The 20,184-nt window shown below is 33.6% G+C and overlaps 12 protein-coding genes across 12 annotated transcripts; 6 read left to right on the top strand and 6 right to left on the bottom strand.

The window, feature by feature from the left end:
• Positions 1–32: 32 nt before the first annotated feature.
• On the bottom strand, positions 33–2,117 carry TPHA0G00640 (uncharacterized protein; the record flags this gene model as incomplete). The annotated part of the gene is made up of 1 exon (XM_003686286.1): positions 33–2,117. The coding sequence occupies one exon, from the start codon at positions 2,115–2,117 to the stop codon at positions 33–35; it is 2,085 nt and encodes a 694-aa protein (XP_003686334.1).
• A 789-nt stretch (positions 2,118–2,906) lies between these two features.
• Positions 2,907–4,088, top strand: SCJ1 (Scj1p; the record flags this gene model as incomplete). Its single annotated transcript, XM_003686285.1, has 1 exon — positions 2,907–4,088. One exon carries the CDS (start codon positions 2,907–2,909, stop codon positions 4,086–4,088), a length of 1,182 nt encoding a protein of 393 aa, XP_003686333.1.
• A 782-nt stretch (positions 4,089–4,870) lies between these two features.
• On the top strand, positions 4,871–6,412 carry GAS3 (putative 1,3-beta-glucanosyltransferase; the record flags this gene model as incomplete). The annotated part of the gene is made up of 1 exon (XM_003686284.1): positions 4,871–6,412. One exon carries the CDS (start codon positions 4,871–4,873, stop codon positions 6,410–6,412), a length of 1,542 nt encoding a protein of 513 aa, XP_003686332.1.
• A 250-nt stretch (positions 6,413–6,662) lies between these two features.
• TPHA0G00610 (uncharacterized protein) lies at positions 6,663–8,282 on the bottom strand (the record flags this gene model as incomplete). The annotated part of the gene is made up of 1 exon (XM_003686283.1): positions 6,663–8,282. The coding sequence occupies one exon, from the start codon at positions 8,280–8,282 to the stop codon at positions 6,663–6,665; it is 1,620 nt and encodes a 539-aa protein (XP_003686331.1).
• Positions 8,283–8,560: 278 nt separating this feature from the next.
• On the top strand, positions 8,561–9,376 carry HEM4 (uroporphyrinogen-III synthase HEM4; the record flags this gene model as incomplete). The annotated part of the gene is made up of 1 exon (XM_003686282.1): positions 8,561–9,376. One exon carries the CDS (start codon positions 8,561–8,563, stop codon positions 9,374–9,376), a length of 816 nt encoding a protein of 271 aa, XP_003686330.1.
• A 117-nt stretch (positions 9,377–9,493) lies between these two features.
• Positions 9,494–12,763, bottom strand: TRS130 (transport protein particle complex II subunit TRS130; the record flags this gene model as incomplete). Its single annotated transcript, XM_003686281.1, has 1 exon — positions 9,494–12,763. The coding sequence occupies one exon, from the start codon at positions 12,761–12,763 to the stop codon at positions 9,494–9,496; it is 3,270 nt and encodes a 1,089-aa protein (XP_003686329.1).
• A 425-nt stretch (positions 12,764–13,188) lies between these two features.
• On the top strand, positions 13,189–14,559 carry ERG8 (phosphomevalonate kinase; the record flags this gene model as incomplete). The annotated part of the gene is made up of 1 exon (XM_003686280.1): positions 13,189–14,559. One exon carries the CDS (start codon positions 13,189–13,191, stop codon positions 14,557–14,559), a length of 1,371 nt encoding a protein of 456 aa, XP_003686328.1.
• Positions 14,560–14,703: 144 nt separating this feature from the next.
• Positions 14,704–15,363, bottom strand: FSH2 (putative serine hydrolase; the record flags this gene model as incomplete). The annotated part of the gene is made up of 1 exon (XM_003686279.1): positions 14,704–15,363. The coding sequence occupies one exon, from the start codon at positions 15,361–15,363 to the stop codon at positions 14,704–14,706; it is 660 nt and encodes a 219-aa protein (XP_003686327.1).
• Positions 15,364–16,006: 643 nt separating this feature from the next.
• On the top strand, positions 16,007–17,398 carry UBP8 (ubiquitin-specific protease UBP8; the record flags this gene model as incomplete). The annotated part of the gene is made up of 1 exon (XM_003686278.1): positions 16,007–17,398. The coding sequence occupies one exon, from the start codon at positions 16,007–16,009 to the stop codon at positions 17,396–17,398; it is 1,392 nt and encodes a 463-aa protein (XP_003686326.1).
• A 428-nt stretch (positions 17,399–17,826) lies between these two features.
• TPHA0G00550 (uncharacterized protein) lies at positions 17,827–18,300 on the top strand (the record flags this gene model as incomplete). The annotated part of the gene is made up of 1 exon (XM_003686277.1): positions 17,827–18,300. One exon carries the CDS (start codon positions 17,827–17,829, stop codon positions 18,298–18,300), a length of 474 nt encoding a protein of 157 aa, XP_003686325.1.
• Positions 18,301–18,373: 73 nt separating this feature from the next.
• RRP36 (rRNA-processing protein RRP36) lies at positions 18,374–19,327 on the bottom strand (the record flags this gene model as incomplete). Its single annotated transcript, XM_003686276.1, has 1 exon — positions 18,374–19,327. One exon carries the CDS (start codon positions 19,325–19,327, stop codon positions 18,374–18,376), a length of 954 nt encoding a protein of 317 aa, XP_003686324.1.
• Positions 19,328–19,783: 456 nt separating this feature from the next.
• MRPL44 (mitochondrial 54S ribosomal protein mL53) lies at positions 19,784–20,174 on the bottom strand (the record flags this gene model as incomplete). The annotated part of the gene is made up of 2 exons (XM_003686275.1): positions 19,784–20,022; positions 20,117–20,174. 2 exons carry the CDS (start codon positions 20,172–20,174, stop codon positions 19,784–19,786), a joined length of 297 nt encoding a protein of 98 aa, XP_003686323.1.
• Between the last annotated feature and the right edge of the window lie 10 nt (positions 20,175–20,184).

The raw sequence follows: 20,184 nt of genomic DNA, 5'->3' as shown, positions 1-20,184 counted from the left end.
TATGCCTGAAATTAATCAATTTTTCAACGGGTCTAATGATCGTGAAATAACAAATCACTGATATCAAAATCTGTATTACTTTTTTGGATTGGTATCTTTTTTGTTGTTCTTAGAATATTTTTTGGTTTATCTCTTTTTACTTTAGAATGAGTGTTTGTTATATTTAATAATACATGATTGATGTCAAAATTCTTCCATTTTTCAATATCAGAAACAGATAAATCAATCTTTCTTCTGTGAGGATGAACATGTGTATTGTCATTGCTAGGAATATTATTTATGGTTGATAGAGCTTCAGTACATTTTTCAAAATAATTTTCTAAAGAAATGAATTTGCTTGAGTCGTCTGAGATATTAATTCCTTTCTGCATATCAATGTGTTTTGTTAACCTTACGGAGGGAACCAATTTTTGAGTACTGATGTTATCATTGGATTCATTTTTTACTACTTTTTCTTTAGAATATATTGATTTAAAAATAGTTGATATCTCTGATACGGTGAAAAATGTTGTAGACTCTTTTTTTGTGTTTGCTAGTTTAATATAATCAACTGATTGAATATATTCTGCAACATTTGCATGGAAAGTGTAATAAAAAATATATTTATTTGGAATTACGCATGATGCTTCAATATATTGGTAACCAGCAACAATCATTGCATTTTTGTATTTTAGCAAAGAGCTCTGTAACATTCGATTCTGGTCCTCTACTTTTCCTATGTTTTCGATATACCTGATTAATTTATACAATCTGTGGAAGTTAGCCTGTGCCAGTGTATTATAATTTGCACTAGATTCTAATATTTCATCTATCATGTGCGGTAACTCTTCAATCAAATCCATGGCCAACCCTAATGGAATATTTTTTGTAGATGGGTCTCCTATTACATCACAAAGTGTTCTCGATATAACGCACTTTTCTTTTCTATTCAATGAGTTTTTATTTAAACTCGATAAAAGTATATTCATTATCCTATATGTTTTGTTTATATTACCATTTTTATTTTGGATCAATGAAATTTTTTTGATAATTGTCCTGATGGCTGTTTTCTCATCTGAATGTATTAATTGAAAGCTCATTAATATTTTTATGACTTCAAACCACACGGATGCATGGATATTTTTATTTGTTCTTAATATTTCTGAAACAATGAAAAGTTTTGAAGATATATTCGACTCTTCTGTTTTATCAATAGAAATGGAGCTATGCAAAAATATCTTTAATAATAACGGTTTTATTGCATTTGGCGCCAAATTGAAAACTGTCAACAATAAGAGGTTGGTATTGTACGATTTAATTATTGAGAATAATTGTTGTAAGATGATTCTTATTTTCGTTGTGTTGTAAGTATAAAATAGCATGAATAATGCGCTAACCACTGTAGAATCATCGCATTTTAAATCTTGAGTGCTAACTGAACTGTTATCTTTACTTATTAGGTTATTAAAATCCTCTTCCTTCTCTTCCAATATTAAGTTTGTCGATAATGCTGTAAATTCTGGAAAGTTTATACATAATTGCTTTATAACAATATGCAATACATTTTTCAATAAAATACTCGACGATTGATTTAAAATGAAATTAGAAGAAAACCCAAAATTAATACAACCTTTCATGACTAAATCTGCATCATGACACATGTTTTGGCTTACATCAATAAACATTTTCATGGTACTAACATAAATTTCCACGAGAATACCTTGATTATCTTTGTTTTTTAACAGTTCTATAGTTTTGAATTTTGCCATGTAATGGATCACATATTCAACATTTTCAATGACGCATTTATTCCAATTAATGCACTTATGTGACATTATTGTCATTAACATTTTGCAGATTTCTTCAACGAGAAATGGTATTTCATCTTCTTCATTTTTAATCAAATAAAACATTAAATTGAGAGATGTAATTATCTTATCATAATTTTTCTGTTTTAGATCCGAGTTCAGTTTAATCAGCAAGTATCTTAAAACTTTATCCAATTTTACTCTATTCTCATTCAAATTGTTAAGTAAAACATTCGTCGAGAATATGTTTGGAGTGGGAGGATTACCTCGGTCGTTGTCGTAGCATGCATTTACCAATTTCTGGTGCCTAGGAATAAAATATTGAAACATAGTTTTCGATGCTTGTTGATTTGGTATTCAAAACCAGTCATTCGAAAGAGACAACTATATACTTATATATAAAAGGTGCCCTGTTTATATATATCCATTGAACGTAAAATGAATATTTATTTACTTTTCTTTTTGGTTTTTATTTTGTGACACTTTTCCAAAAATCGCCAAAGACACTGTCATCCGTTCGGTGTATCGTGAAACATAGTGCAAATTCAATTCCCTAATAACTAGATTATTGCTATTTACTACGAATAATATGTTATATACCTGTGTCTGGACTAACTTCTTTTGAGCACATAGTATAGACAGTTAGGACACAGACATGGAAATGTATTTTTAATGCAGGCAAGGCTTCTCCTCGCATATGATCAGTGAGGAAATGTTTCCTGCTACCTCTGTATGCAACACCATTTAGTAGCAATGTTATAGGCAAAAGTATAAGCGGTATACCAATTAACACCATGAGCCAGTTCTTGGGCTCTGTGTCATGTCCTTTGACACTTGTCATCGCACTGAAATTTACGCGCCGGGTAAATTCTGAGGCAGTGAACAGCGAATAAATTTCGAAATCTTTGAAATTGTTAGACAAGAACAAATGTATTTCAGATAACGATCAGAAAGCTAGACGATATCCAATTGATTGGTTATTAAAAGGGAGTATGCTCTATGTTACTAGAGGGTTAACTTCTGTAACTATCCTGATTGCTAATACATTGCACTTCTTTCTGTTTTTGTTGTAAGTGAAATAATAACATCCGAAGTCTAATAGTCGCATCTGAAATTATGATGTTACACAAGCTGAGCGTTTCCAATCTAATCTTTCTATTATTTTTAGTAGCTTCTTTTATTCCATGTATTTTAGCTGGTAAGGACTATTATAAAATTTTAGGCATACCGAAGGAGGCCTCTGAGAAGGCAATTAAATCTGCTTATAGACAATTATCTAAAAAATATCACCCTGATAAGAACCAAAATGATGAAGAGGCACACAATCATTTTATCGAAATCGGTGAAGCCTACGAAGTTTTAAGTGATCCTGAAAAGAGAAGAACCTACGATCAATTTGGTTCAGATGCATTCCAAAATGGTGGACAAGGCCAAGGTGGTCCTGGCGGTCCTGGCGGTCCAGGTGGATTCCATGACCCATTTGATTTATTCAACCAAATGTTTGGTGGTAATAAAGGTAACTTTGGGGGTTTTGGAGGTTTTGGCGGCGGAGGTTTCGCAGATGATCGTAGAAGAAAGGCGCAATCCATACAAGTTACTTATCCTCTCTCTTTAAGAGAATATTTCACTGGTGCGAATGTAAACTTCCAAATGGATTTCAAAGATACATGTGACCACTGCAAAGGTTCTGGTTCCGAAGATGGCAAAGTTGATAAATGTAAAGAATGTGGCGGCAATGGTTTTGTTGTTCAAGTTATTAGAATGGGTCCAGTTACACAGCAGATGCATACTCAATGTCCAAAATGTCACGGTGCCGGTTCTACCATAAAGAACCATTGTAAAAAATGCCACGGACAGAAACTGGTAACTAAATCAAAAGAGATCAATGTCAAAGTCCCTGCAGGTGCCCCAAGGGACTTCCTAAAGATCGTAGAAAATGGTGGTGATAAAGAATTAAATGCAGAAGCCGGAGATTTGCTCGTCCAATTCCAAGAAATAGCGCAAAACAACTTAGGTTACAGAAGACGTGGTAACGACTTATTCAGAACTGAAGCATTGGTTTTCAAAGACGCTATGGAAGGTGGATGGAATAGAACCATCCCATTCTTTGACCCAAAGAGGGATGTCAAAATCTCCAGAAAGCCCGGTATCCCAGTTCTTAATAAAGAAATCGAAAAGTTGGTCGGTTTTGGCATGCCAATTCAAGGCAGCGACAGGTTTGGGGATTTATACATTGATTATGTAATTATTGTGCCACAAAATAAAAAAGCCGGAAGTCATAAATTCAACGATGAACTTTAAATGTCGATAAACAAGAAGATTGCCATCCTAGAAGGATACATTATAAACATTAAGAGAAAAAGGTTCACCATGAACACATTGTGACGTTGTTAAAGAGACTGCAATTACAAAAACCAGTCCCAGGCCTCCGTATATATATATAGCTATATATCTGTGTCCACATAACACGATAATACATAATACTCCATCGTTTTCGAAACGAGTGCAATGACTAGTTGCCTCTGATGCACAGCATCGTAATATATGTGTCGTTACATTAATGTCTTTTATGTCATTTGAGGGTCTTCAGGGTCTCAAGAGTTCCAAAACGCGACACGAAAAGTATTTTGAGCAAAATTGAGATGAGATCAGGGCGTCACTTCAAGAATGTGAGAGAAACAGGCGCAAGAGAGAGGAATTGGATGGATAGCAATTAATTTCGAAACTGATACGAGCTCTGGTAGATTGGTAAACGTTGCATGTTGGTGTGTTGTTGCATCTCCAGGAACTACGTCGTGTTGTGCTCTGTGTCAGTTACCTGTTGTTGCAATTGTGGTGGGATGGTTCGATGGTATTGCGTGTGATTTGTTGGCAGAAAGCCTTGACGGTTTTTTTGCTGCAAGCAGTTTGTTTACCTATCGAACAATGAGTTTGCTAGGCTTCTGCCAACCTTATATATACACAGATATAAACTGTTCTATATTTATTATTGACCCCCCTTCGTGGTTCTGGTTCATTCATTGTGTTTGGAGCTTTGTTGTTATATTAGAAGAGCACTTGCGCTAAAATCATACGCTGTAACCATGTTATCAAAGAAACTAATCCTGACTCTTTTGGCAGCCTCGCCAGCTGTCGTTAATGCTGTTTTACCAATACACATTAAGGACTCCCGTTTCATTAGACCTGCTTCTGTGGATAATGATCCTTCTGAAAACACAGTTTTCTTTATTAAAGGTATCGATTACTTGCCAGGTGGTGCTTCAGGTTATGATGCTTCCTCCGGTAAAGATGCTTTAACTGATCCAGAGATATGTGCAAGAGATGCCTATGCTTTCCAGCAATTAGGGATTAACACAGTCAGAATTTACTCTTTGAATCCAGACTTGAATCATGATAAATGTATGACCATTTGGAACAATGCTGGTATTTATGTTATGTTGGATGTTAATGCAGGTGGCTACGGTGAGAGTTTGAATCGTGCCGACCCATCCGGTACTTACAACTCCGTATACTTGACTAGAGTTTTCAAGTTCATTGATGCATTCAAGAATTATCCAAACGTATTAGGTTTCTTTGCTGGTAATGAAATCATTAACGATGAAAAAAATTATGCGACTTTGGATCCACCATACATCCGTGCAGTTCAAAGAGATATGAAGCAATATATCAAAAAACATGCCAATAGAACTATTCCAGTCGGTTACTCTGCTGCTGATAACACTGAATTGAGACTTGCTACATTTGATTACTTGCAATGTAACGTCTTGAATGGAACCGGAGTGAGTTCAATTTTAGAAGAGTCAAGATCCGACTTCTACGGTTTAAACACCTATAGTTGGTGTTCAGGTACTTCTACATGGTCCACTTCTGGTTATGATGTGTTGAACTCAACCTTTTCAGATACAGTTATTCCTCTGTTATTCTCTGAGTATGGTTGTAACAAGAACTCACCAAGGACATTCGATGAAGTCTCTGAAGGTCTTTATGACGGGTTAATCGATGTGTTCTCGGGTGGTTTAGTATACGAATTTAATGAAGAAGCTAATAACTACGGTTTGGTGGCTATCGATGACAGTACTGGTGAATTAACTTATAAAGATGACTTTGTTAACTTGCAAAAGCAGTTCAACTCTGTTGAAATTCCAACTATTTATGAAAAAGATCTAGACGCTGCTACATCTACTTATAAATGTGATGCAGCAGTCATTACTTCTATTTACGAAAGTTTCGGTGTCAGTGGCTTCAGTATCCCAACTCAACCAGGTGAAATATCTAGCTTAATTGAAAATGGTGTCAATGGTAACAACACTGGTATTATTTTAACTGATTACTCACCACCAACTACATTTAGCTACACAATTAGAGATACGGATAGTAGTGTGATTTCTACAGCAAAAATCACATACGATTCCACAAATATGTTAAATGCAGTCAAAGTTTTGACTACTTCTTCAGCTTCTAGTGCTACATCAGCTTCGAGTTCGAGTTCCCATTCGAGCTCTACATCAACTGTCTCTTCATCTTCATCATCTTCTTCATCTTCTAAAGGCGATGCAAACCTTAATAGTCATGCAACAACAGGGCTATTTTTAATTTTGAGTGCCTTCTTAACCGCATTTTTATAGGCAGGTACATAAATTGCAGTTCATTTCATATTTTCTTAGTTAATGACAATGGCAAGAGGTTTAAACCCAATTTATTATATCACAGTAAAAATATGTAAACTTGTAACATATCCATTATGTATATGTCATTGACAAGGATAATAAAATTAAACTGTAGCATTTTAAGTAGATTTTTTTTATGTATTAAAGAATATTAACTTTATAATATATAAGGTCAACATACCATTTTGACTGTTTCTACTGGAACAAATTAATTGTCTCTACTATATTCTTCGGACCAGCCTAAAATATCAGAGCCTGTTCCATATGCATTCCTGTCAGTGACCTCTATATTTTCCAATCCAATTGTGTCCTTCAGCCAAGGGTGATTGACCATGCTACCTGCATCAGATCTATTGAAATTATCCAGTCTTAACATTGGTAATAAAAAATCGGATATAGCATTTGCTTCTGATTCTGAAAATCCATATTTATCGGTTAAAGTGTCTGGCAATGTATAAAGCTGTAAATTGGAGATGTTTCTCAGTTGCTTTTTTCTGTTAAAGTATTTTTTTTTATATTGGCTTTTGTCTAAAGTCTCTGTAGGTAAAGTTCCTAATAATTCTATAATTTGTGCCAGATGGTCTTCATCCTTTGAATATGAGTGGCCTGCATTGGGCGAAAATAAAGGGTCTCCTGTTATTAATTCAAATATTAAACAAGCTGTTGACCACAAATCAGCACTACAACCCCATGGACCGCCAAGCATTACTTCTGGTGCTCTATAATCCCTAGTTTGTATTATGCTCGAAAAATGATTATTATACCAACACGAATTCCCAAAATCAACTAGTTTAATATCTATCTGATTGCCTGGTAAACTATTCCTATCCTTTTCTTCTATATTATAATTCGATATTTGAGAGTAAAATTTAGAAAGGTATGATTCTGGGTCACTGATTATTCTTTCATATCTTATTGATCTATCTGGTTTAATTGAACTTTCAGATTGCTGTCTATTATGTAAATTGGTTGCTGTCCATGTATCGTAATCGTTACTTTTCGAAGTCTTAGAAAAGCTTTGTTCTTGATCTTTTTTTTCAGTTATCATTGTGTCTATAATAGCATCTAAATTCGGCACCTCTACAAGGATATTCTCAGGTTTTATATCAGCATGAATAATTCCACATTTTCTGTGTAAATAGTCTAGGGCAAGTAATAACTGCTTTGTAATTTGTTTAACGATCGGAATAGGTAGTCTGTTATCCTTAAAGTGTGATTGTAATGCCAGTAAATTATCACCCAGTACTTCAAAAACCATTACAATATGAGAACCGTTGGGACCTGAATGAATGAAATTATCAAATAATTTTAATATATGTCTCAAACCATTATATGTATCACTTGATTTATTTTCAGTGATTGAATTTAATATGTTTATTTCGTCGATTCCAGCCTCAGTATATAGGGTATCACTCTTCAAAATCTTCAAAGCAACAAACTTCTTAGTCAAGTTATCTAATGCTAACCAAACTGTCGAAAAATGACCCCATCCTAGTTTCTTGACGATCGTATATCTGTCATTTTTATAGTTCTCGCCTATATAAGCTGTATGGTAACCTCCTACCTTGTAATCATATTCAGATTCTTCATTTTGCATTGCCACACTATTGAGTTGGTCTACATCTATCAATGTATCTGTATCAACACTGGCAGAATCTGGTGAGCTTGTTTCGGTCTTTATATACCCAGTTCCATAGCATCCAACAATATGCTTTAAATTATCAAAGCTACCCTCATAACTGTAAGCATCCACAGGAGTATTACTTCTTTCTTTGGCCTTGTCGCTTGATTTAGGGAAGAAATCAGAATATAAAATCGATGCACCCATTATAACTAACTCTATGTAATATAATAACCCTCAATTAATGTACTTCTTTTCTGATAACCTTAGCGTACTGTTGTTGTGATAACTAATTCTTTTATATATGTGTTGCTTTAAAAACAGGATTTTACTCAACAAGATTCTAAATATATAATTCTCTCTTTATATATTAGATCCGCTTGTCTTTATTTCTAGAATATTGAAAGGTTAAAAAGGATATTTTATGAGAATTGGTTATTTCTTGTCAATAAGGTACGTAAAAGAGATATCGAGGTTCAAATAAGATGTCTAAAAGGGTGATATTATTGAAGAATCAAACAAAAAAACTCGATAAGTACCAAAAGGTGTTTGAAGATGAGAATTTTGAACCAATATTCGTACCCTTGATCACACATACAAATATACCTGGGGAAATATTGAATCTGTTGCATGATTATAACTACCTCAATAGCTTACAATGTTTAATTGTGACATCTCAAAGAACAGTGGAATGTCTAGTTGAGGAGATTTTACCTGCCTTAGATGATATCTCCAGAAATATCCTAATAAATAAAGTGGTCTATACGGTGGGACCCACTACAGCAAATTTTTTGAAAGCCATTGGTTTCACCAACATCCTAGGAGGCTTCGATGCTGGTAATGGTGATAATTTGGCAGATATAATGATTACTGATCTATTGGACAACGATAATACAGTTGTTAAAGATCCTAAAGATATCAACGAGATCTTATTCTTAGTTGGTGAGATACGCAGGGATATCATTCCAAAGAAGTTGCATAAAAGGAATCTAAAAGTGAGAGAGGTGGTAGTTTACAAGACAGAAGATAAAGTTGACAGCTTAGTCCACTTCAATGAACTTTATCAAGATGGGGATTGGGTGGTTGTATTCAGTCCACAAGGCACAAAGCCTATATTAAATTACATAAAAGGAAATGATTCTAGTTGTGTAAACTATCGATTGGTAAGTATAGGGCCGACAACTGAGAAGTACTTAAATGACATTGGAATGCCTCCAGTTGTCACTAGTAAAAAGCCTGAAGCAAATTCGTTACTTGATGCTATTAAAAATAGCCAAGTAAATAACAATAATATAATCTGATCTGGTACTTATAGTATATGCATTTTTAAATATTTATTTAAGTATATTGCCTTGAATCATCTAAATTTTAATTGTAATATAGTCATTTTATTACTTTACCTTAAAGTTTGGCTTTCATCATAGAACTAAGAATATAGCATTTGAATTTGCATTATCTAATTTTATCATTTCACCATGTTTATTGGTGATACCAACTTTTGGCAAATCTAAGTAACCTCTCTCTAGTGGTATAAGTACTAAGTCCAATTCTAGTTCAGGCCTAGTTATGTTGGTACTCTTTTTGCCATGTATTAACCATTTGTTATTATTGACAATAGCAATTTTAAAACATTCATCGGTTGGTTCTTTATTCCAGAGATCACTCATATTTTTAACTTTGAGTTTAAATTTTACAGGATTTGTAACATTTAAATACTTGAAACTTTCTATTGGTTCAAAAGAAATATGGAAAAAGTGTTCAAATCTTGGAAATTCAACAGGTACTAAAAATTCATCCGGTTCTATATTTTTTGTGTATGCTCTGATATCAATTTGATTCATTATGATACCTGCCGAGAGATCCATCAAACATTTTAAGATTTTTGAACTTACAGTAGACTCCATTGATAACATCTTTAGGGATCTTGCAATACTTTTAATATCGAAACAACCTTCCTCGATAATTATTTTATTACTATTTTCAAATTCCTCATAATTATATTTTAACATTGGTAACAAATCATCTCTCCAGAAAATCTTCCATTTCTCAAAATCTTCAAACCACTCTATATTGCCTTCAACTAAAATAGCTTCAGTTACTAAGGTATCTAGTTGCTTTTTGCACGACATATATTTCACACATAATGAGAATATATCATCCTCGTTGAATTTTTCACTTGATTTAACAGTATAGCAGTTCATACAACTATTTGTTATATCATCAGATAAAGTAATTGGAGTTTCTGGTTTGAAATCTCCATATATTGAGAAACAACTTTTATCTTTTGGTGCTGTTAAACTTGAACTATATAGTAGAACGGGGTTTGCTTTCAATGATGAATTCAAGTGAAACTTAAAGCATAAAAACTCCTTCTTGAATATTTCTTCGACAGAAACAGATACAGGTAAGTACGCATCTATTTTCACAAATTTCGTTTCACTATACGTAGTATCAGAAATTTTCTTCTTGAAATTTGAGTGCACTTTTAAGTTAAATGATTTGAGTTGAGATTTGCAATAGTAATCGAGACTCTTAACCACACTATCTTTAGTAAATGAGATTTTAGATAAAGTTTTATCCTTTGAGAAACTTATTGGAATTCTTTCATTCAGTTGCTCAACAGATATTTCAATTTCAAGTAAATCTAATTCATCACAATTGTCTAATATTAATTGTAGAGTATTGGATGTTAAAGATAATTCTTTGGACCGGCAGATATCAACATTAACTTGGGATTGATAATACATATGCACAATATTGATATTTATGGAGCCATTTTCGTTATCAAATTCTTTTATGAAAGTAGTACCTTTAAAAAGTATTTCTAAAGATACAACCTCAAATGATCCATATATGATATTTGAACAATTTAGGTTGATATATTTTGATTCCTTTGTAATGGTTATATCGTTTTGAGTGAATAATATAAACATATCCTGATTGTTTTTTAACGTTAATATTATTGAATCTGCTTTAATATCCTCTGGAAATCCTTTATTCGATAAAATAATATCGCAGCCATATACATTTGCATCACATAACTTTACATTTGGAATTATTTCCAAGTTGAAAAGGTTGTCTGTAGAATGCACTAAATCGGTTGAGTATTTTTCTTGGATCTCCAGAAATTTTTTCCACCAATCTTTTTTCTCCTCTAAATCATCCACTAATTCAATTATGTTTAAATATGCATTTCCTAATGCTGTCGTAACAGGGACATCTTCAGCTTCAATAGTTAAAGTCGATAAATGCTCACAGCTGCTCAAAGAATCCACAAATATTTTTAATATGTTTAAACCAATAGCATTCCAATTTGTTTGTGTGTAATATTCGTAACAAGATAGAAATATAGCTACTGCTTTTTCAAATTCACCCCTTTCATAGTGTAAACAACCAATCTCAATTGACAATATGTCAACAATTCTTTGGCGTGTTATAGAAGCCTTGTTATAAAAGGTCAGAATTTCCTTCGTCTTTATTAAAAAGTTCTCTTGGAACGTTTCCTCATTGCTAAATGTGTCCTGTGTGATATCAAATTTATATTTAATTTGTTCATCCCCCCATGATGATTTTCCAGTAATATGCATATTTGATTGAAGAGCAACTCCATGTAACCATATATCCCTAGATAATAATAGAATTTCTGCATTAATTTCATAAAATATAGAAGAGTCAGACGTTTCATCCTTTGGTAACATTTTAATGGCTGAAGATAAAAACTGGTAGTCAAATTTCAATTTATCTTCGTAGTCATTGTAGGATGTATCAATATATTTGATAAATTCACGAATTAACTTGAAAATGTCAATGCACTGTTGGTTCTTGTTTGCATTTGTCAATATCAGTTTATATTTTTGCACAAAAAAATATCTGTATAATTTAAATTCAGTTATTGTTCTATTCTTTAACATATCCACAATTGAATCGGCAGTGTAAAACGGCTCAGATTCTGATGGTATTTCTAGCTCACCCTTTGGAAGGTTGACTTTATCTTTCTTTACTACTGACTTTCTGATCTCATTTAACTGAACAGTGGCCTCTTCATTTATTTTAAATGACAAGTATAAAGCCATTAATTTCTCTCTCAACAACAGCCCTTCAAAAAAATCTTTATTATCCTTTAGTTTTCGATCATATTCATTTAATCTTTCTTGGAAATTGTTTAATATAGAGTTTCTCAATTGATTAGCAAAATGCAGCCAAAACTCCTCCCTCTCCTTTGGTGACTTGTAAACTGATTTTATTTCTAGAGTTTTTGTTGTTGGGAAATCCTTTGAGAATTTATCGATCAAAGACACAGACTTAAACAAATTTGAATCAACCACTTCTGTGTTTGCATATAAGAATATCATGGGCGTGGAAGCCATTTGGTGTCCATCCTCGGTAACAGTAGAAGACAACCAATGTTTAACTAACGGACGCACCTTAGCCCTATATTCATCTATAGACTTACACGAAACAACCAAAAGTCTAATGAATGGTAAATTGGAAGAATGGACATCAACTTTTGAATCACCAGAACCTTCTACAACAAAATCGACTGGTAAACTATCTACTGTTCTGATATTACCATTACTTGCCTTCCAGTGTACATTCTGAAATGGCACCAATTGCATAAACTCAGATCTAACATTCTCAAAATTATCAAATGGATCAAAATAACTGATCACAACGCTATTGTCATGCATAGTAACATTAATACCGTTGTTTAAAGTTGATGCTTATATCTATCAGTTATTATGCAAAACGTTCAACCTCTTATCTCTGATCAGTAGCTTCAAAGCATTGCTCATATAAACATTCCATGTAGCTATTAATACAAATATATATTTAAATCCTATTGTCTGGGAAATATAACTTTTAGTTTTTAGATATTTGCGTATACAAATTTCAAAAAGATTCAATACTTAAAGAAGGATCTGAATTTATTGAAAAGTTTAGCAAGATCTGGAAGGATTGTTTGCATAAGTTACTTATGTTAGCATTGATTCAGTTAGCTCAGTCAGTTTTGTTTTTAATATAGTGGTTTACAGATTGTTTTATACCACGAGGCATCGATTAAACGAGATAAGGAACTTTTATTGAACTTTTACGATAATATATTTGGTCTACGATGGTTAATGGAAGCAAAGCGTTTAGTGCTCCTGGTAAAGCTATGCTTGCTGGTGGGTATCTAGTATTAGATCCTAAATACATCTCATATGTCATTGCCCTTTCTTCAAGGATGCACTCTGTCGTTAACACTACTAGTTTGGAAGATAAAGTTGATGCTAATAAAATACATGTTACAGTCTCTAGTAGTCAATTCAATAATGATCAATGGGTATTCGATATGAAATATTTAAATGGTGGCTTCTTTCCCGAAGAAGTCAATGGATTGAAGAATCCGTTCTTGAAGATGGCACTCTTCAATGTTTTCAATTACTTTAAACCTACGTTGTCTGCTACTCCAGATATTAATATTGAAATATTCTCAGATGCAGGTTATCATTCTCAAAACGATTCAGATATTAAGAGGAACCAATTCAAACATTTTAATTTCCATAAGAATACCATCACTGAAGTTCCAAAAACAGGGTTGGGTTCTTCTGCTGGTTTGGTCACTGTGGTCACAACTGCTTTAATTTCCGTCTTCAACAATTCCTTAGATGTGACATCAGCCAAGGATTTGAATCAAATTCATAATTTGACTCAGGTTGCACATTGTCAAGCCCAAGGAAAGGTTGGTAGTGGTTTTGACGTTGCTGCTGCTACTTATGGCTCTATTGTATACAGAAGATTTGTTCAAGAGTTAATTACAAATTTGCCAGAAACCTTCCAAGGAGATGACCTAAAAGATTACCAAGAAGCATTGACTAAACTAGTTGATAACACAGATTGGGGTATCAAAAATGATGTCATTCGTTTACCACACGGTCTCAGGTTAATCATGGGTGATGTGAATAGTGGCTCTGAAACTCCTAAGTTGGTTGCTAAAGTCAAACAATGGTATGAAAGTAATTTGCCACGTAGTTTGGAAATATATACTAAAATCGATGAAGGAAATAGAAATTTTATTAAATTTATCACCGAATTAAATGAATTACATGATAATGATGAGACTAAATATAAAGCATTAATAAAAACTTTAGAGACTGATCATGAAAATGTCATGTCTCATCCAGAATTTGCTAATATTAAAAATGCTGTTTCTGTTATTCGTGAGAATTTTAGATTAATAACTAAAGAATCGGGTGCTGATATTGAACCTGAAGTCCAAACTCAATTATTAGATAAATGTTTAACATTAAAAGGTGTCTTGACCGGTATGGTTCCTGGTGCAGGTGGTTATGATGCAATTTCTTTGCTTACTACTGTAGACACAGACTTAAAGAAACAAACATATGGGAATTTAGAGTTCCAAAATGTGACATGGTTGGATTTAGAACAAGCTGATGTAGGTGTCGTGGAAGAGAATCCTGAGCATTACAAGAACTTTATTTGACCATCATTTTTGCATAATATGATTGTTACATATGAAACAAGACCATCACTTTATGTTTTGTAGTTAATAATAAGAAATTTATTTAAATATTAAGTAGATGCATGACTTATGTGAAATATAAACGAAAATGAAGTTCTCATAGGATTAAGTTAACTCATTAAGCCATTCGGTGACTTTTTTCAAGAAACCTTTAGAGTTAGGGATATAATGACCACCACCATGCTTTAGAAAAGTTCTCTTTTGCATATCACAAGAATTGTATAATTCTTCTACTCTAGAAAATTCCGTAATTGTATCTAGTGTTCCTTGCACATGTAATGTAGGAATGGTGATCAAATTGTTATCATATTGAGCTTGATATTGTTGCGGTAACAATCTGAACCCAGAGAAAAGCATGATGAACTTCAACAAAGGTTGTTGCTCATCGGTTAAATTTAGTAATTCATTAAAGTTAGTTGCTAAATAACCGGCCACACCGGCACCTTGACTGAAACCCACAACCCCTATAAATGGACCCTCTTGTATCACCAAATCGTGCAGGTAATCAAAGGTTGATTGTGGAAGTTTATAAGTATTGTTATTTTTATCGTCCTCAATCCAAGCATGGACTCTGTCGTCATCATGTCCCTCCAATACCTCTGAATACTCATCTGGCATGTCAGCAGGCGTATAACAATTTGGAGCAGTTGCATATACTAACTCATAACCTTCGTTCTCCAAAGCTTGTCTAAACCCTTTAGTCTTTGAACAAAAATATTCCCCCGACTGACCAAGCCCGTGTAACATCAAAATCTTCTTAGACATTGTGTTGAACCTATTAATTAACGTTAAAGACCTCTAAATTAAAACTAAAACAATCCAGTAATTCATATCCTTCTTGATACTCAGTGCTCGTGCGTTTCACTCCTCCTAGACCAAGTTTCGCAGACTAAAACTCCCTCAACCATAAATAACACAACTCGATCTTGCCAATCAATACCTATAGATCGATAACAGGCATCTACTTTATACGTAAATTTTCATTTATGAGCAATGTAAAATCAACCATCAAAAGTCGATATTTTTCACTTTAAGAACCTCATCGCATAATTTCAACATTTAATGAACTCACAAGAAAAAAATTTCAGATCAAAAAGGTCAAGAAAGGTTGATATTTGGTTTAAATTGGAACGGTTGTAGAAGTGGATCTCAGAATTGGTTAGAAGAATTGAAATAACCGTTTGTCGACGTGTATTTGTAGAGTTTTCTATTTTAAAAGAACGGCCTATCTGTTATTTAAGTTCCCTAACTTGAATAGCTGATTGTGTCCGAGTTTGATTAAATCCTTTAATTGTTTCTGCTACCTGTTGTACGAATTCAAAGTATTAATATTACCAGAAAAGAACTCGTATTGAGATTGGAAGAGCTTACGAGATAGTTTAATGTTAATGAAAAGACGTCAAATAAGATGAGCTCGTGTCAACATATTAATCATGTTTTATCTAATCCTAACTCTAGAGATGGTGTTTTGAAAGCATGCAATGCTACGAAATATATCCTAATGCATTCTGACGCTAAAGATAAGTATTTGAATATTAAGAAATGCTCAGATTGTCACAATATTGACAACGGTTCTACATTTATGTGTTTGCAATGTGGATACTGTGGTTGTTGGAATTCTGTGCACTTTATAGCACATCACAAGAAAGTTGGACATATATTTGGTATAAACTCGAGTAATGGTCTGTTGTATTGTTTTATCTGTGATGATTATGTAGGTGATTCTGAAGAGATCAATTTTTCTATTGTAGGTAAAAATTGGAATTATATCGCTGAAAATACATCCTTTCCTAGTTATGATCGTAAGGATGGATTATCTGGGCTAGTTAATATGGGTTCAACTTGTTACATGAGTTGCATAATACAATGCCTGGTTCGTAATCCGTATTTTTTGAAACATTCTTTCAATCAAACTCATTATAAAGAATGTAAAATACGTGATCCTGTATCGTGTCTATCCTGTGCTTTGGATTCAGTAGTGTTTGAACTATATGGTAAGACGCAAAAGAAAGCTGTTGATGATAAAAATGGCGGTTTGATTGATATATTGAATTGTACGTGGAAGATTAATGAAGATTTAGTCGGTTATTCACAACAAGACGCCCATGAATTTTGGCAATTTCTGATGAATAGAATACATTCCGAATACAAATTGAACAATAACACAATTGAAGTACCAAAGGATACTCATCAGCTATGTAATTGTATTTACCACAAAGTGTTCCAAGGTTTCTTGGAGAGTACTATAGAATGTGCCAATTGTAGGAAAGAATCCAAAACTACTACAGAGGCCTATATGGATCTATCATTAGATCTTAAGGATAAGAAAACTTTATATGAGTGTCTTAATAGTTTTCATATGAAAGAAGAATTGAAAGATTTCACTTTCCATTGTAGTAATTGTGGGGGACCCCAGGGTGCACTTAAACAATTGACTATTTCAAAATTACCTCCTGTTCTATTGTTACAATTAAAAAGATTTGAGCATAAACTAAATGGACAGAGTAGTAAACTAAATGATTCGATAGAGTATCCTCCATATTTGAGAATGAATGATTATTGCCAAACTTCCTCGAATGAAACCATAGACAGTCCAGACGATAGCGATATAATATATGAACTAATCGGCGTCATATGTCATACTGGCACAGTGAATGAAGGTCATTATATATGTAGTTGTAAGTTAGCTAATAACCAATGGGTGAAATTTAACGATTCCATGATAACTATTGTTGATAATGAAACAGTATTAAAAGAGCAGGCTTATTTATTAATATATTCAACAAAACAGGTCACCTAGTCGCCCAAAGTCATTTGCACAATGCAACAGATGTTCCCTATATCCTATTATATAAATAACAATTGATAGTACAATTGAGTCATTTGTAGTCACCTCTATATAGCGTTGTGAAATTCAAATATGTAAAAGATATTTTAAATACTAACCAATAAATGGTGCACTAATTACTATACTGTATCATCAGGTTGATTTAGCTTGGCAGATAGTATATGGGAAGTGTTACATTTCAAATTAAATAGCTATTTGTAACTTCTTCTTAATAGGCAATAACATTCAAACAAATATCATTCTTGCTTCATTGCTTAAAATTTAACCTTGTTGAGTTGATGATTTAAAAGAAACTAAGAAACAATTTAAGAAAGCAGATAGATAAGTTGAGATATCTATATATAAGGACTTCACGGTTATACCCATAGAGACAACTTTCCATGAACTTCAATCCAGTAAGTACAACGATTTTAAAGTGCCCCATGATGATAAAGCCAGTGGGCAGTGCATTGGCTTTCAGAGGTATTAGCACATCAAAGTATCTATTAAAACAAGCCATTTATAGTTTCCATGATGTAAAAGGTATTGTGCTAGGTAAGGATAAATTGGAAAGCAATAAGGCGTTGGTCGATGTTCGTGAGCCTCATGAATTGAATGAATCAAGAATTCCAGGAGCTATCAATATCCCTTGGAATTCATCTCCAGAAGCTATGAGCTTGTCGAAAGATCAGTTCTACAACAAGTTCAAGTTTGATAAGCCTAATGAAGACAAAGAGCTCGTATTCTTTTGTGCTAAAGGTATAAGAGCAACCAATGCAGCTATAACTGCGGAACAGAATGGTTATCATAAGACTGGAATTTATAAGGGCTCGATGGCAGATTGGCTTGCCAATGGTGGGAATGATATCAAATGATTATGCAATTTAAGTTACGAAATATATAAATATATCTTTCAGAATACATATACTAACTATAATATTGTTGTTATTATCTCTGCTGGTGAAATTCGAATTGCTTGAATTCCTTACCAAGTCTTTTCTTTCTCTTTCTCTCCATTACCTTCTCTCTTTGTTTATTCTTCATATGTTCAAACTTCCATTTCTGTATAACCTTACGTTTATCAGACTCCTTCAAATGGAATCTAGTCTTGTTATCTTTATTCAACTCGTTTTCGTAGTCTTTAACAATCTTTCTTTCCAAGTCTCTGTTTTTAATCGATTGCATTCTCGACATCATACTTCTCAGTTTCTCCTCCATGTCAGCCTTCTCATACTCTGATATCTTACTTATAAATTTACGATCATGCAGCAAAGCGTCCAACTCATCGATTTCATTCTGCCTGTATTCATCTAAAAACTGATAACGATTTCTGATCACATTGATATCTGTTGCCTCACCCATTGACTTATCGAATCTAATATCCTGATATAAGTTTCTCTTACCCCTACTGGTATCTAGGCCAGGTATTTCTCTGATTTTAGAGACACGTTTCTTTGATGAATGTTCGGTTGGTGCATGCTTGTGTCTTTTATTGTTGGATTTGTCCTTATGAGATGATTTTACTCCATCTTCTTCAAAGAACCCAATATCACTTCCGCTATCATCATCGCTACCGCTTAGATCACTGTCGTTATCAAAAGATCCCTCTTTAAAATGTTTAGTATGACGGTCTTCAACCACTTCTTCAGATTGCTTATATCTAGACTTCTTTTCTGCCAACTTAGGCTTTTTAGATACTTTCTTAGCCTCCATCCGCTCTTCTTCACTCAACACAACATTAGCTTTCTTCAGAGAGGCAAAGGACAAGGTTTTCAATTCATCGTCACTCTCTTCAGAGCCTATTTCATGTTGTTTTCTATTGCTTAAAATATTCTCTAAATCATCTTCACTGTTGTCATCAGGCTCTTGGCCAGGCTTCAAATTTTTAAAGTAATAGGACATAGCTCTAAGAATCACACTTTTAACCACACTAGTCTAGTATACCCTGGTCCTTAGCAGCTGAAGACCAACCAACGTAACATAAATCCGTCGAGCATTGACACTTTATCAACTTCTTATATCTCATCTCATCTCATCTCTAAAATTTTTCACAGCTTAAGCTCTAAAAATTGCTTACCTATGTAAAGAGATATGGACAACATGCAAAGCAACTGGTGATATACAAGTTTAAGTTGAAGCAAGTGGGTGCACTTCGAGTAATATTGTGATTATATTAATTACAGGTTGCATTATATACGGGTTGCATTATATACAGGTTTTCTTTGCTGTGAGAGTGGGGTCGAAAGTCCCGACTATACACTGAATTGAGTGGTTCATGTCGAGATAAAATCGAAGGATCATTGGAAATGGAAAGGGGACGTGCAACTATTTTGCAATTGGGTTGTTTTCTGAATGGGACTATTGTTTCTCGATGGTCTCCTTCAATGCTAGTTTTTTCGAATGTCTATCAAATAGATTTGATACTTCTTGGAAAGACATGGTTGTAGGGTCAGCTTCCATCTCTTTCTTGTCTTTAAATATCACTTTAAGCAGCGGCTTCTCTGAAGACCCTTCAGTCAGTAGTTTGTTCTGGATCGTGGTGCCTTGCTGTCTTTGATGGGGTGGAATTGAGCCAAGGAACAGTCTGGCAGTCTTGGCTATTTTTTCAACGGTAATGTGTGCAAACATACAGATATCAGTTAGTAAAAACAGAACAGGAATAAGAGCGTACAAATTCACCAGTATACATACCTTCTTTGCCGAATGGATTGAACCTCACGACTACTTTCATAAAATATTTAGTCAACATTATCTATCTT

This window comes from Tetrapisispora phaffii, chromosome 7 (genome assembly GCF_000236905.1).
Source record: "Tetrapisispora phaffii CBS 4417 chromosome 7, complete genome".
Classification (NCBI taxonomy): domain Eukaryota; kingdom Fungi; phylum Ascomycota; class Saccharomycetes; order Saccharomycetales; family Saccharomycetaceae; genus Tetrapisispora; species Tetrapisispora phaffii.
The sequence above is the reverse complement of the archived record's forward strand: the minus strand, read 5'-3'. Positions and strand labels throughout refer to the sequence as shown.